At 49.6% G+C, this 15,927-nt stretch overlaps 1 protein-coding gene and 1 pseudogene across 13 annotated transcripts in view; one reads left to right on the top strand and one right to left on the bottom strand.

The window, feature by feature from the left end:
• BCL11A (BCL11 transcription factor A) overlaps nucleotides 1–15,641 on the bottom strand; it is a 99,921-nt gene extending 84,280 nt beyond the window's left edge. For 2 of the 13 annotated variants that reach the window (XM_051838533.3, XM_089326398.1), the window contains exons 1-2: nucleotides 11,832–11,964; nucleotides 6,915–7,244 (exon numbers count right to left, since the gene is read on the bottom strand). In XM_051838533.3, coding sequence (XP_051694493.1) covers nucleotides 6,915–7,244; nucleotides 11,832–11,880 — 379 coding nt within the window. In that variant the 5' untranslated portion in view covers nucleotides 11,881–11,964. Of the gene's footprint in view, nucleotides 1–6,914; nucleotides 7,245–10,799; nucleotides 11,039–11,831; nucleotides 11,965–14,114 lie in introns of those variants that run through there. The other 11 variants (XM_051838543.3, XM_051838546.3, XM_051838552.3 and 8 more) reach the window with 11 other exon arrangements.
• Nucleotides 12,398–14,022, top strand: LOC149128094 (uncharacterized; annotated as a pseudogene).
• Nucleotides 15,642–15,927: the final 286 nt, after the last annotated feature.

Below are 15,927 nucleotides of genomic sequence, written 5' to 3'. Positions count from 1 at the left end.
TTTAAAACCTCTAGCAACAGTGAACTCAAAAATATAATGGAAAAATATTTTAATGGAGTTCCAGTGAAGAGTTGCTTAAAAAAAATTAATAGAAGTACAAACGAAGGTACAACAAGGCCCTTCAAGTCAGCACTGGATTTAAACCAAATGTCAGTGTGTGTGTGTGTGTGTGTGTGTTGAATGGGGAAAGAGGAGTGCTGCAAATCACCACAAATATTTACACTGTAATCCCTTTGTTCAAATCACATACTTTTAACAGGAAAAGCTGGAACTGTGGCTATTTAAAATTTTAAATATTCAAACGCCTGTAATTAACCATATGAAACAAATTATGGCGCATTTCTTCATACAGGCACATGCAAAAAAAAAATCCTGCCAGTGGATTGGGAGGTGGCAGAGTTGGGGAGACTACTCCAAGAGAAGGAAAGAATGATGTTTTCATTCTGCTATTGATCAAAAGAGAACAAGGATGGGAAGCGTGGCCTAGCAAGCACTTTTCCACTGCTGTCTTTCACACTGGGCTATCTAAGTTTATACAATTCCCCAGACTGGCTGCATATTAAGCTCACCGTGTACAGCTTTATTACTGAGCGGTGCTGGAAGAAGCATGACTATTGGGCTCTGCATCTGACAGGGCATTTACATGCGCCCATCTGAGCGGCACGGGAGAGCTCCTCCAAGGTGCAGGGACTGTGCGCCTATTGTAAAGGCAAATGAAGCTCACCTATTCCCTGCTGGGATCACAAGTGACCTCACCACCCCCCATGCCTCAAATCCTTCCCTTGCCAACCTAACTCCGTGCCACTGCAGAATGACGAATGAGCTCAGAAATAGACCTCAAGTTACTCACCCTGCTAAGGACAGCAAAAGGCTTTGCTGAAATGTTTTAAAAATGCATAGGCAGTGCAGCTGGCCAGTAAAATGCAGGGGCACAAATTCCAGCAAACCCAATGTGGAATACGTTACAGTCTAGAACTGATGAGAAAGACAGCCCCGTGTTTACTGGCTTCCAACGGACTCTGGCATCAGGCATACTGGCTTTAATAATGCTAGCATTTTTAATTATTATTATTATTATTATTTTAAATCTGCCTTTGGTCTTTAGGAGCACATTGAGAGAGTTAAAGAATTCTTATTCGTCAGGTTGCATTTCCTGGAAATTAAGTTTGTGACAGAAAATGACTTCAGTAGCAATAATATGGTTTGTGCTCAAATTAATTAGGTCATTGTTGTAAAAACTACATGGCAAATTACAGAGGTAAATGTGCTGATACTGGCCAGTGCTCTCTCCCCTGGCAGGGAGGGGAGAAGCAGTTTAAGGATGCTTATTTATCTGGCTGGGAAAGAAGAGGAGAAGGGGGAGGGACACAGTGGTCAATTTTCTGTTTGTACTACAAATATCGATATCAGCCATTGAATTATACAGTCTGCACATATTTTATGAACTTTACACAATGTCCTCCAAATTGACACATAAAATAAAAAACCTGCTTGGTCTGAAATAATGTCAAAACAGGCCCTAAGTTAGAAATCTTTTTTCCCCCCTTTTTAATTCTTGAAATAACAACACTGCTGACATAGTCATGACCCAAATGAAATCTGAACAAGCAGACAGGTACTAAAGATCCTTGGTGATTAAATCTCATGCTAAAAAAGTGGCAAGATGCCAGGCTGGGCCCAGCCTGATGCTAAGTGCTTTCTACTGCATAGAGCTTGCACTACTACTCTGCTAGAAACAGATCTGGGCTTAGGGTAAATTCTGTCCAATGATTTCTTTGTGCAATAAGGGTGTGAACAGACCAACCAAAGTAGATGAAACCAACACCCAGTGACGCAAGCAATCTCGGTGCATCTCCCTAGCTGAGCCTACTACTTTGGTTAAATTTCATATTCTCCTCCAAAGGAAAGCCAAACTTTCTTCCTCGCTCACTGGGGAGTACTGCCGAAGCCACCCTTCACCCGTTGCCCTTATTAAACACTTTCAATTAAGAAATCCTGAAAATCTGAAAAATGTCTCCCAATTCAGCCCTCCCAGATCAGCCCAACGACGTGGAGGCTGCCGTGTGAAATTAATGATTTTCCAGGACGCTAGCCTGTGCCATTAATATGCATCCCACTGGCCTCCTCCCTGAGCTGAAGGCTGCCTGTCCTGACCCTGTCTCTACCCAGTCGCCTTTGCAGCCCACGGGCAGCCTCAGTGAAGTGCCACCTCCACCAGCAGAAGGGTGTGCAAAACAGGGTTCAGGTCCCTTAAAGTCAAAGGCACAACTTCCGACACCACAAGGAATGGAGTGATTTCAGAAATTACAGCTCTGTTTTTTTAAGCTTTCACAGAATAAACACAGAGAATGGGAGGGAAACTCTGTCCCCCTCCTGTTCTTGAAGTGAATACATATTTGTGTTTCCAATAAAAGGCCATTTTTACATTAACTGTCTGTAACAGCAGGAGACAGAAAAACTAACACAATCTCCACATCACACACAGGATGCTCTTCATACCACGTGGACCTATTCTCACAACCATTATTTATAAAAGGCGGCACAATGCCTTCTTTCTGTGTCACCAAAAGGATAACTTTAGGATCCTTGGGATCTTCTACATTTTAGATTTTTTAGATCTCTCTCTCTCTCTCTTTTTTTCTTTTTCTTTTTTTTTTTTTTCCTTTTTGGTTTTCCGAAGTAAATTTAGCAGTCATGCGGGCCATGGTGTTTAATTAAGCTTTCAAAAGTCCTCTGACAATGCCAACAATTGTAGGACACTTCTGCGGCCCCATCATGCAATCACTGTGACAGTTCTATTTACAATTTGTCTTAGAAAGAGTTTCTCTGACATTGTACTTTGACAAAACATCCAAGCTGCCAGTTCACAACCTTTCTCTGTCTTATTTACAAATACAGCTTGTATATAGGACTCCCAGTTTCATGCACATGAGTCTTTGGGTAGTGGCCTGGCAAACACAGGCTCTGGAGGAAAATCCCAGGTATTTATTAGAGAAATGATACTTTTCTACTTTGAGGACTCTGGAGATAACAGAATGTTCATCAGTATATTGTTTCTCTTGGTGGTAACGGGTTTTTGTTTTGTTTTGTTTCAGCTGCTACACTGAGAATTCGCTTCAGAGGTCAGTAGTTTTTATTCAGAATCACACAGATAAAGAGAAATGAAAAATAGGTAGTCATAATAGGATACTCTAATTTACAGTCTCATTGACAGTTACAGCATAGCGTACACAAACACATCCTCCAGTTCAGTCTAAGAGAGAATGAGAATGGGTACAAAAGGAAAAGGCAAGTTGACTCTCTAAATTATGAAAAGCATAAGCATGTTATCCTTGATTCACCTGTAACACGCTCATGGATTTCCATTGTGAATTACCATTGCTCCCGTCATTAGGGAATCTGCCTTACATATCATTATCTGGATTTGCACTGTATTGTCTAGACAAAAAACATTTCAATACCTGGATATCAGTGTCTGTGTCCATGATTTCAAAGAGAACAAAGTTATGTGTCCACAGCAGCAGACTTGACTACGTTTTATAGGACTTGTCATATTCTTCCTCATTCTCTCAACACACTCACTTTAGGATAGCACAACCCTGATTTAAAGACTCCCTATGTGCAGGTACCCCAAACCTTGAATCTGACACTGTGGGATCACGTTTTTGCCTTTTTCTATAAAGGAACAGCAGGAACCTTCCATGAATATTCTCCGCACCCCCCCCACACATCGAATATGAGACTAGAAAACAAAACACAACCCTTGTTGAATGCTCTGACTTCCAGTAAAGGCTGCTCGTATCCAAGGTGGGTGTTTGACACACATCTTGATACACTGGGCTCAGACAATGTAAGTTGCTAATTTCCAGTCAAATTAACACTATTTCAGTGCTCTCAACAGGCCACAATCACACCATATTTTGAACATTTGAATAAGGTGGAAGAAGCAACCTGATCAATGTCTTATGTGTCTAATCACCACACATACATTGATGAAGTGCAGGCACACAGACTCATCCGTTTTCCAGGTAAGGACCATCTTCTCTGAAAACTGCTCAGCTCCGGGTGGGGGTGGGGGTGCTATGCACAGTCCAATGCATACCATTTTACTGCTCATGCAAAGAACTCGACCTTCTTCTATTTGGAAGGCCCCAAATTCTAAGCTCTGTTTCTCTTAGGAGGATCTGTCACTGTTTTATTCCTGCTCCCTGCCTGTAAAATGGCACAGAGCACTCAGTGAACTCAAACCCAACTTACATCACTTTAACAAAGCCTTTCCCAACCCAGCACACTTAAATAACTACATTTTATGTGGTCACCAAACGTATCCTCCTAGAGATTCCTTAATATATCTCTTTCCTGATACACAGCAGTGCTTCCCCTTTCTTTTTGCCACAATTCAAATATCTATTGAATGACGACTGTTATTGTTTCCTTCCTCATCATAAAAAAAAAAGGAAAGCAGACTTGGAATTGTGGAGATGTGTGCTTTGGAGCAGCGGGCTGGGACTACAACCGCCGTCTTCCGGAACCGCTTCAGGCGCACCTGAGGGCCGCGGCATCATAATTTACGTGCAACGGTAGAATGTTAATTTCACCATAGGAAACTCTTAATTCATTACTGTGAATTATGAGAAGTCGTGATTCTAGTTACTGACATCTCGCTTTGAGATGTGACCAGGCTATTTATGTTCAGCCAATTCCAGGGTGGGAACAGGTGATTAAACACAATGAAAGGAATCAAGACTTTGTAATTATTCGTGCATGAAAGGTCTGCCTCACCTGGGTCGTGGCCCTTATGCACCCACCAGGTTGCTTAGCCACCTTAGATAGCTTTTCATCTCAGTAAACTGATCTAGCATTCACCCATAAAATGTATTTAAAATTTGTTGTTTGTTTTTGCTTTGCTTTTGCATCCCTAGGCTCTGCTCTTGTCCTCGTTCTTTAAAAAAAAAAAAAATAATAATAATAATAGGACCCTTATGCCCATCAGGGAGCTAAGGTCTTTCCCTATGTAGATTCCCAGCTGCAATTTCCCTGCTTGTATGAGGTCTTCCCCCAGCTTTTAGATCCCTCCTCTATGCACAGAGCTGGTTAATCTGAGCCTGAATAACCTATCTGGGACCTCAGCAAGAAGTGTGGTTTTAATTCCTGCTTGACAGACACTGTGTTTTGTCTTTTAAACGAGCAGCCCGATATGTAAATACGATGTTACATCACGCAAGTGTTACTCCATATTTGGTGATTTAGCAAGAGGACAAATCCCCTTCCGCCTGCTCTTGCTTCATTAATCACGCCTTACACTTCTGTTCGTTTTCCTTCCAGCCACAAGACAGCACATGGAAATGGTCACTGCCATGTCCTGCTCCCGAGCTGGGGAAGATAAAAACCTTCGCCTGCCCGCCCAGAAGCCAAAGGTGGGGGCGCAGGCTAAGACTTGGCAAACGCCTTTGTTGGTGGCAGATCTCTCATTTCACTAAAGGAAAAGTATCTGAAGGGTATTACAGAAAGCGGTTTAAAAAAAAAAAAAAGGAAGAAAATGTCACATTTGATTTTAATGATCAAATTCCAGAGGGGGTGAGGAGAAATAATATGACATTTAATCCCCTCTGGACAACTGACCTACTACGGTTCAACTTTGTGAACAGACTCAGTTGGGGAAACAAGTTCCAAAGAATCAATGGATTCTAGGCAGTACCTTCCCCAAAACCCAGCCAACCCACCCTTCAGGGATTCGGGGAGACGCGGGAGGAGCGCACCCACTGCCTCGCCCAGCGGTGTCACCACCACAGAATCCGTGCTCACTGTCTCGTGTGTTCAATCAGAAGCCGTGGGGAGAGTCACCACCCAGCGCTGCTGTTTATCACTCGGAGTGGAGGACCTAAGTCCCTCTGGTGGCCTTCAATGCCTGTTCCCTTGAGCGACTAAGGAACCCACACACCCCGCTCCCTCCCTGCCCTGAGGAACCCCAGGAAGGAGCGCTGCACTGGATGTGCACCCATCGTTCCAGGACACTTGCACCTAGTGCTAAAGCAGCAACAGTGGAGCCTGGACTGGACATTTGTAAGGGTGACATGTGGTTGTGTAAACCACAAACAAAATCAAGATACATCTGTCAAAACCACATCAGAGACAAGAGAGAGCGTGGAGAAGCATTTATCATTTAGCTGAGGCGGCAGACTGCAGGGAGCAGCCGTTCCTGTCAAACCAACCTTTTGAAATTTCCAACATGCCCTTAAACTTTTCGAGTAAGCATGTCTGTGCGCTTCAGCAACTGCCCTCTCTACTCTGGCCTGGCCAGTCGAAAATGGCATCTTAAAGTCAAGGTCACAGTGTCATCCCACCGCGGGGCTGTGTTTAATTACAGCCCCATACGGGCTGACAGCCAATATGGATCCAAGGCTAGCCCTGAAGCTCAGTTAACTCCTTCCACCTCCTCCAGACCACCCTATCAGCCCACCTCACTCCAGGGAAGCCTGCAGAACTAACTGCACCCCTGGGGAGGCCTGGCCAGGGATTCCAAGTGGAACAGGTACCCTGCTGACCCGGATGGCCACTTTGCCTCTGACACGTCACCAAGGCTGGAAGTGGACACTGGAAACCGGGCTAGGTGTAGTCAGGTTCAACACTTTCAAACGAGCAGGTCAGGAGAGGGAAGAAATTCAGACCCAGGAGAGCCAGAGAGGGGCTGTCAGGTGTGTGTGTGTACCTACTCCACCTACAGCTGACTCCGAGGGATGGGAAATATTTATTCTTCTCTATTCTGGACGTAAGCAATAGGCATGATTATTTTAACATGACAGCCCCATGGAGAAATACAGAAAGCACTTCACCACTCCTTACTGCTTGGCTTCAACGCCTCTGAAAATGAAAAGAAAACATGCAAACAGCTTTCCTCCTTGCTTCTCATTTACCTGCTATGTGTTCCTGTTTGGGGCAAATTCCTCTAGATGACGTTGATAAACAATCGTCATCCTCTGGCGTGACCTGGATGCCAACCTCCACGGGATTGGATGCTTTTTTCATCTCGATGGGTGAAGGGGAAGGTGGCTTATCCACAGCTTTTTCTAAGCAGAGGCTGCCATTGCATTGTTTCCGTTTGTGCTCGATAAAAATAAGAATGTCCCCCAATGGGAAGTTCATCTGGCACTGCCCACAGGTGAGGAGGTCATGGTCCCCTTCCGGAGCTCCCAACGGGCCGTGGTCTGGTTCATCATCTGTAAGAATGGCTTCAAGAGGTTCGGCTGTGGTTGGAGAAACAAAAGCACAATTATTAGAATGCCAGCGAGGCGAGAAAAGGGGGAGCCACACTCTCCACCTCACCCCATCCCACCATATTGTAAAAAGCAGTTCTAGGCTTCTCAGTGTTAACACCCAGAAAATGTGAGCACACAGCGTGTGTAAGGATGTGCAGGTTGTCCACAAAAAGGTGCATTTGTCAATGAGGCAAATTGTTGAGTATTTTTAGAAAACTGACCTGCCTAACTCCAGAGATACACAAGCACACACACACACACATTATAAATATGCCTGATTTGTAACTTCAGAAAGAATGTGACTTAAATAGTTAAGGCAGGGGACAATAAGAAAGCTTAAATAAGAACTACAGAGCAACCTGATGAAAACATGGATTAAAACCAAAATTGTTTCCTTTTTTCCTATACACTAAGTTGTCTATTGTGCCAAACAATAAAAGGAGATGTGAATAAACACACACGCTTTGTGTGTGACTGCAGACACTCCTAACTGTACACACACAGCTTCATAAATTAGAAAGCTACCACATCACACAGCAAATGTGCCCCATTTACACCACTGTAATAAGAAAACCTCTGCATTCACCTGTGAAACGGATCTAAATAATAATCATAACACAGCATAATCCACACAAGCAAAACCCTTTCCGAGTTCATACTCAGCAGTGCCACAAAAATCAAAGAAATACCAAATTCACTGGCAATTCTTCTCAGACACATTAGCTAAATAGGATACTTCTGAGTACTTAAGAAAATAAGCCAATTAGTCATTTTTTCATTCTCAAGAAAGGAATGCCTAAAATATTCTAAACATGTTTGCACTTGGTGGCATCCAGGACATAAAAATCAAAATGGTCAGGCCAATAGCACCTTTCAGAACCAGACTGAGAAATCCTTTCTTTAGATTGGAAATACTTTGCCTAATGTTGTCAAAGTTGACTAATTTTCTGAATGAGCTCCAAAACGCTTCATTATGGGACTATTTCTGCACACAGCCACCAGCGGATGGTAAAACAAGGTAGACATGTCTTTCTTCCCTGTTCTGCTTTTTTAAAAACTTTGCACCAAAATACTCCAGCATCTATCTGAACAGCTTCTATCATTTTTTAACCTCCCAAAGGGAAAAGGGGAGTTGAAAAGGCTTTGCTTATAAACCTTTTGCTTACTCCATCCAAAAAAAAAAAAAAATCACAAAATACAAAACACCTCCAGGATGCTGCCAGTTAATAAAACTGAAGCAGAAAATGTACAAGTCTTAAACAGTTAATCAGTCTGACCTTCTTTAGCAAGCTGCCAATTTCACATTTAATGAACTTAAAGCCACAGAGAATCAAAAAATAGATTTTAATTTGAGTGTAGAATATTGGAACAGATTTTGATAAAGTGCAAAAATCCAGTGAACTCAGGTTAAATTTATTTCAACCCTACCCAGGCTGCATATTGAGGGGGAAGATCTGGAGTAACTCCCAGATGTGCTGGGTGAAATAATATTGAGAGAGCCCTGCCTAGCTGCACCTGTGCTCAAATAGGACATGTCATAATTTCTAGCCTCTGGTCCTCCTCCTAATTTAACATAAGGTCACCACAGGAATATGAAGGTTATATTCCTACTAATAAAGACAGCAAAGTAAGCACTTGCTTCTTTGCCCAACATTCTGACCAAAAGATAAATACAGAATACACAAGATACTTTCAAATAAATGGAGACAAACAAAAGTGCTTCTGCATTGTACCTAAATGTCATTTGTTTCTCCTACATTTGCTTTCGTTTTGCCCAAGTGAGAAACTGAACAGGGAAGTCATTCTCCAAGATCTCTGCTATTTGAATTAAGGATTTTACACTATTTGAATTAAGGATTGTAAGTACATATTGACAAACGTGGAATTTTTTTTTGTTTAGCATTAACTACAAGTTCTTAGGTTTATGCATCGAAAGAAGACCCAAGAAAAAATATTTTATTTTATTCAAGTTAATAGTACATGGAACATTTTCAAAAACATTTTTATAAATTCCACCGTTAAAATTCCATCTCTCTCTCTCTCTCATTTATTCCCAAGGCCTGACACATTTCTCAAAGTGGGAATATTACTTAGGAGCAAAAGGAAATGCTTTCCTAGGTTTCCAATAGTTAAAGGAAATTCTGTACAAAACAGACTTGGTTAAAGTCTTGTAGATGTAGTGACTGAAGTGATTTACACTCACAACCAGGAAATGAAGTGGTAATTCAGAGGTTACTGATTACACCTCCACACTTCACCTAATTAATTTTATAGGAGGCAAAGTTCTTGAAAATAACAAGATGATCAAATGTACAGATATAAAACCTGTAACCTCAACATTTTCTATGCTCTTAACGTAAATTATTGCTAATTAACAAGAATTATATCCTAATGTATGAAATACGTGTAACATCGTCCTCCTTGCAAAACATTTGGCTAGTGGTGTTCTGAGAAATACCGAAATGTGTTTCTCCTGCTGCTGCTCCATTATTAAAAATCAGACGAAGTGAGGCACAAAGGAAATATGAAAACACAGTTCTCTGGGTGCAGCCTGCCGAGGTGCAGTGACATCTCTTCTCGGTGGCAGTCAGCACTGCCTTTCTGGGCATCTGATAATTTCTCTGTATTTTAATGCAAATTCCTCCTCCCCTAAAAACATTCCTGGCCTCAGCCATTTTACCCCCTCCCCTCAATTCAACTCCAGCCGCCCTCGCCCCCACACCACCATCATTTCTGAGCTTCGGCCTAAACTCCGGCTACAAAGCGGGGAGGGCTCCATTGAAGTGGAAGGGAGTGGGCAAATCATCAGAATAATTAGCCGCGAATCCTCTCCACCAGGGGAGGAAGAAATAGAAAACAAAATGCTTCTGCGTTCAGATAGCAAGACAGCCTGAAAGGTCTCAACGTCCCAGAGGCAGCCTGAGATCCCTTTCCTCTCTCTGTAGTTGCAAAAGAATTATTTAAAAAAAAAAAAAAAAAAAACCTTAGAAGACGTGTGGGGAAGGAGCAGGGGAAGCGCGAGCTGCAGGGGTGGGGGAGGGGAGGGTACCGGAGATGGGTCTCCAAGTTTGCTTCCCAAGTGCTTCCCCTGGATAGTCTGAGCGCGCGGTAAAGGAGCCAACGCAGGCTGAAATGAGCGGGGGGAGGGGGGAGCCAGGAGACAAAAGCGAAGCCAGGGGGCTGCAGGCTCGGGGCAGGGGTCCGGGCCGGGGTGCGCCGTGCCCAAAGTGAAGTTGGGCGCTGGGACTCGTGCAGCACAAAGCGAGCGGCTTGCGGGCTGCAGACTCGGGCTGCGCCGGCTGCGAGCACGTGCTGCAGCGGCCGCGGGGCCTTGGGTTCCGGGGCCCGGAGGCGGCGGGCAGCCAGGGGCCTCCACGCCCATCCAGCCCGGCCGCGGGAGGACGGCTCGCCGGGCCCGCCAGTTGGTGAAAAAGGAAGTGAGGTTGTGGGAAACTCGGTTGGTTAAGAGGGCTTGCAGTCTTGGTATCACCGCGTCCACCCCGGGCGCGGGTCCTGAGACCCATTCTGTGTCCACACGCTTACCCCTTTTACTTTAGGGAATCTGTGCAAATGAGTCTCCCCCGCAATCCCGGGCACCGGCGTGCGCGCGGCGGCTGCGGTTATCCATTATTAATGACGGTGCTTGCCCGCATCATTATGATGATAACTATTACTATTGTTGTGATTTCGGACTCCGAGGAAGCGGCGGGAGGCGGGGAGGGGAGGGGTGGCCGCGCAGCGAGAGCCGCTCGGCGAGCCCTCGGCGGCCGCCGAAGTCTGTGCTTTTGCGCGGGGGTGAGGTGGTGCAGGAAGTGAACCTGGAGACCAAGTGCAAACTTGCCACAGCATTGCCTTCGGCCGTGCCCGGACGCCCGAGAGCGCGCCCGCCCTCCCCAAAACGCCTGCCCGAAAGCCAGCGACAACTGCACCCCGAGCCGCTCCAGGAGCGCACGGCTCCCCTCGGCTGGAGCGCGGGGGTGCCGGCCGCGCGCTTCTCCGCGGCCCTGGCCAGACGCATTTTAAAAGTCAAAATGAAGAACAAAGACATAAGGGGTGATGGAGGGGAGGGAATTCTGCCTAACCGTTCGCTTCCCCCCCACCCCCACCCTCGCAACGCTGGTCCCTCCCTGGCCGAGAAAAGCCGAGCGGGGGGTGGGGTGGGGGGGTTCTGGTACAGGTTCAAGTTCGCTGAGCTTTCTTGATCTTGTTCTGCCTCCTAGCGACCGAACGGCTCATTCAGCCCACGTAGCGAAAGCAGGGGGTGGGGGTGGGGGGTCCCGAGGCACAGGATGGCTCCCGCCCCCCTCTGCGCATCCAGAAAACGAGGCAAGCAGTGACCTCTGCCCTCCCGGTGCCCGCACCCAGGGCCCGGGGCAGGCTGGGGGGTGGGGGAGGAAGGGGGCCGCTAACCCTCCCAGCCTGGAGTGTCCCGAGATGGGCCCGAGAAGCAAGGGATCAAGAGCGAGCAGCCCGCACTGCGCGCCTGTCTGTCCTTCGAGCCCCCAGTGCATCCTTCGCCAGAAGGGCCGGGCTTTCCCGAGTCCTGCGAACACTGCCCTTCCTTCCCGCCGGTACCTGGCCGGGCTGTAACTTCACACCGCCGCGCGCCGCGTCTGCTCCGCATCCGGCGCAGCCGGGGGAGTGGGGGGCGGGGAAGAGCGGCGAGGGAGGGATGCGCGGGGGTGGGGAGAGGGAGGGCCCCGCGATGTGCCGGGGCGGGGGAGCTTCGGAAGTGTGTGACAAGTTCCAGGGCCCAGTGAAAAATTCGCTCCTCTGTGCCCACCCTCCCCCTTTAAAAAAAGAAATACAGAATTGAGTATAGGTGGTCCTTAAAAATTGCATCAAAAACTAGAATAAGAGTCATGAATGGGGGGGGGAGGGTCGATGCGGGCCCTCTCACGCCTTTCTCTCCCTGGAGAACAAACTTTCCCAAGTGCCCACCGCTCGCCATTCCAGGCGCGCTCGTCCGGACAGCCACTGCAGCCACCACCCCTTATATAGACTCTCAAGGACCTCTGACCGAGCCAGGCCCAGGGTAAAGGACAAGAATACTGGAGTGGGGTGCGTGGGGTGTCAGGAACCAGCGCTCCCAAAATGCATACACACTTCTCTGCGTGCCCCCCACACACCCTTACCTGGCCTGGCCGCAGTCTGAAGCTGTGGGCAGCTGGCGGGGGGGGGGTGGGGGGGAGCACGTGGTGACCTCCTCGCCGTCCAGAGCCGTGGACAAGAGGAGTCTGAGAGTACCCTGGGCCGAGGGGAGGGGGCGCGAACGTGCTTCTACAGCTGCTTTGCAAAATTAAAAAAAAAAAAATGCTTTCCAAAGCCGAGTTCCACCCAGCAGATCTCCCAGCCTGCGAGGTTGGGATGGAGCCCTGGGCATTGTGCTGGGGCGGACTCAGACCGCGGGCCAGGCTGGCGCGGGAGTCGCAGCGCGGCCTGCTGCTGTGCCCCGCGGGTGGGCGGCGGGCGCCCGGTGGGCGATCCCGGGCTGGGCTGGGCGCGGCGAGGTCGGGCAAGGCCCGGGCGAGGCCGGGCCGCCGCGGCCGCCTGCTCCGGGGCTGCCGCGCCGCGCTCGGTCCTCTGTCTGTTTGTTGGCAGGAGGCTCCCGCACACGCGGTGCTTGTAAACATTCAGACACGAGATTTTTCCCAATCAAAATCCACTTCCACTTTTTTTGAAAATCTTCCAAAAAATAGTAAGAGGAGGGAGTTCCTCGCTCCCTCTCTGCGCCGCTGGCGCTCTAAGTTTGCAACTGAGAGGGTTTGGGGAAGGGGGTGTTTTTTTCCCTCAATCAGAGATTGCAAGATTTTTTGGGGGGGAGTCAAAGAGGAAAGCGTTGCAGGAGGACTGGCTGAGCGTCTGGCATCTATTTGGGGGCAAGAAACTACATTCTCTTTCCTTGTTTCTTTTTTTTTTTTTTTTCTATTTTTTCTTTATTTTGTTTGTTTATTTTGCACGCCGCCTCGCTGCCTCTGGGGTTCGGCGGGGAGGGGCGGGCAGTGGCCACCCGGGCGGCGGTGGCCCGGGCTCGCTCTCTCCAGCTCCCGCGTGCCCCTGGCCGCCTCCTCCCCTGGCCCTTGCTCCTGCCCTTCGCCGGCGGCGGCGGCGCAGGAGGGCCAGCTCGAGGAGCCGGCACAAAAGGCAAGCGGGACAAACACCCACCTCAGGCCGGAACAAAAGGCGGCAGCGCCGGCCGCCTCCCCCGTGCTTCCCGGTCACCCCGTTCTCCCCGCGGCCGCGGCCCCTCTCCCGACTCGGCAGACTCTGGAGCTCCGGAGGCCCTTCGCTCAGTCCCACTTTCTCACTATTGTGGGGATGACTACTTTGCTCCCCGTGCACACTCGCCAGTGAGCGCGCCGGTGTGCAAGGGCCAGTCGCACTTCTCTCCCCAGGAATTGTTTGTGAGACTTGAACTCACTCGGACCCCTCCATTTTCCTGCGGCGAGTGGAAGCAACCCCCCTTTCCCCCCCCAGCTTCCACCTCCAGGTTTGCATATGAGTTGTCCGCATCCTTAGCATTGTTCATTATTTTTGCAAAACTGGGGAGTGGGGGGATCATTTCATTCCCTTTCGAAAAGAAATAAAGCGGCGGAAAGGAGGAGGAGTCCAATTTTTGTAAAATTAAATAAAATGTAAAAGGTATGTGCTACCTCAAAAGTGCACACACAGCTCTGTTTCGAGATCGGATGAGGGGTCCCCCCCCTTTTAATCTCTTTTACTCGACTCTCAGAGGTTTTTCTCGTGAAAAATTTAAAAATGCATGCACACACCCCTCTCTCCCCCTTGCTCTTGCTCCTCGTCCTGCGCACTCTCGTGATTATTAATAATTATTAATACTATTATTGGGTTACTTACGCGAGAATTCCCGTTTGCTTAAGTGCTGGGGTTTGCCTTGCTTGCGGCGAGACATGGTGAGCTGCGGGGCGGGCGGGCGGCGGCGGCGGCGGCGGCGGCGGCGGCGGCGGGCGGACGACGGCTCGGTTCACATCGGGAGAGCCGGGTTAGAAAGAAGGAGACTCCAGAGAAAATATCTTCATCAGTGCCTTTTGACATCCAAAATAAATTAGAAATAATACAAAGATGGCGCAGGGAAGATGAATTGTGGGAGAGCCGTCATGGCTTTTTTTTTTTTAAAGCAAAAAAAAAAAAAAGAGAGAGAGAGAGAGAGAGAGAAGAGAGATAGAGGGAGAGAGAGAGAGAGATGAAAAAAATGGCAAAAGCCCCCCTGAGCTGCAAGTTCAAGTGCGGACGTGACGTCCCTGCGAACTTGAACGTCAGGAGTCTGGATGGACAGAGACACACAAAACATGGGCAGGGCGAGCAGGAGAGAAGGGGAGGAGGGAAGGGGAAGCTCACACCAATGGACACACATCAGGGGCTGGACATGAAAAAGAGACCAGGACAAGCCAATGGCCAGTGCGGGGCGGGGGAGGTGCGGGGCGGGGGGCTCTGCAGACGCCAGACGCGGCCCCTGGGGGAGGGGCGGGCAGAGGGGAGGGGGCTTTGGGGCCGCTGGCTCACCAGTGGCCACAGCGAGCGCCGCGGCGGTGGCGTGGCGGGGAGAGAAGAAAGGGGCGGCGGGGGTGGGAGGGAGGAGTAGGGGGGAGCAAGACGTGCGCCCTGCTCCCCCCCATACGCGGATCCCAAAAGAAAGATTATTTTTAAAAGAAAGAAAGAAAAAATAATAAAAGGAGTGCACCAGGAGGCTGCAGCCCGGGGCCGGGGAAGCGCGGGCGGAGGGAAGCCAGGTAGAGTTGCTCTCGGACACCCTCCTCCGTGCGCACACCCACTTCCCCTCCCCGCCGCCGCGCTCGCGCCCCGCGTGCAGACGCCCGGGGCCCCAGTGAAAGCCCCGAGCCCGCGGCTGCGCTCAGGAAACTTTGCCGAAGGAGAAGCTAGCAGAGAAAAATCACCCGAAGTTGAGAGCTGAGCCTCCAAGTTGGAGCTCCGCAGCGGGCGAGGGGAGACAAGAGGGAGCGCGCGGCGAGGCGTGATCCAGCCCAAGTTTAGAGGGTTGAGGGTCCGGAAGGGCAGCGCCCGGGCCTCCCTGGAGCCAGAGCAACCTAGAGAGAGGGAGCTGGGATGAGGGAGGCGGCGCAGGCCCGGGCCCGAGGGCCGAGAGGGCGCCCCCAAAGCCGAGCCTGGGATCAGGGATCTAAGCGCCCCAACAAGCGGCGGAGTCTGAATGTAACTGGAAGCACCGGGTCCCAGGCTTCCCCAGGGTCGCCGAAAGACAGAGAGAGAGGTCGAGGAATAAAGAACGCGGAGCCGGAGTCAGGGCTCGATCCAGCCCCGAGAGGGGGGCGCCGGGGGCTGGGGCGAGGGAGGCGCCTAGAGGTCCACCTCTCCGAGCGGCCGAGGGCCGAAGGACAAAGCGCGGGCAGTCCCGGGAGTCCCGGCCCCTGGGAAGCTGTTCCTGGGGCCGCAGGAGGTCCCCGACTCGGGTCCCGGGGAGGGACACACCCCCCTCCCACTCCAGAGCAACCGCGAACGCACAGAAGGGCGGAAAGAAAATGTTTCCTACGGGCAGAGCCCAACTGTTCCTGCGCTGTTACCCGGGGAAGGAAAAAATGGGGAAAGGAAAGCGAGCGGCCGGCTCCGCAGGAGCAGAGCGGAGGCCACGGCGGTGAGCTGACCGCCCCGGGGTCAGTGCCGGCGGCCGGGGCGC

This window comes from Oryctolagus cuniculus, chromosome 2 (genome assembly GCF_051225735.1).
Source record: "Oryctolagus cuniculus isolate XC-2025 breed Fujian yellow rabbit chromosome 2, ASM5122573v1, whole genome shotgun sequence".
NCBI classification, from domain to species: domain Eukaryota; kingdom Metazoa; phylum Chordata; class Mammalia; order Lagomorpha; family Leporidae; genus Oryctolagus; species Oryctolagus cuniculus.
The sequence above is the reverse complement of the archived record's forward strand: the minus strand, read 5'-3'. Positions and strand labels throughout refer to the sequence as shown.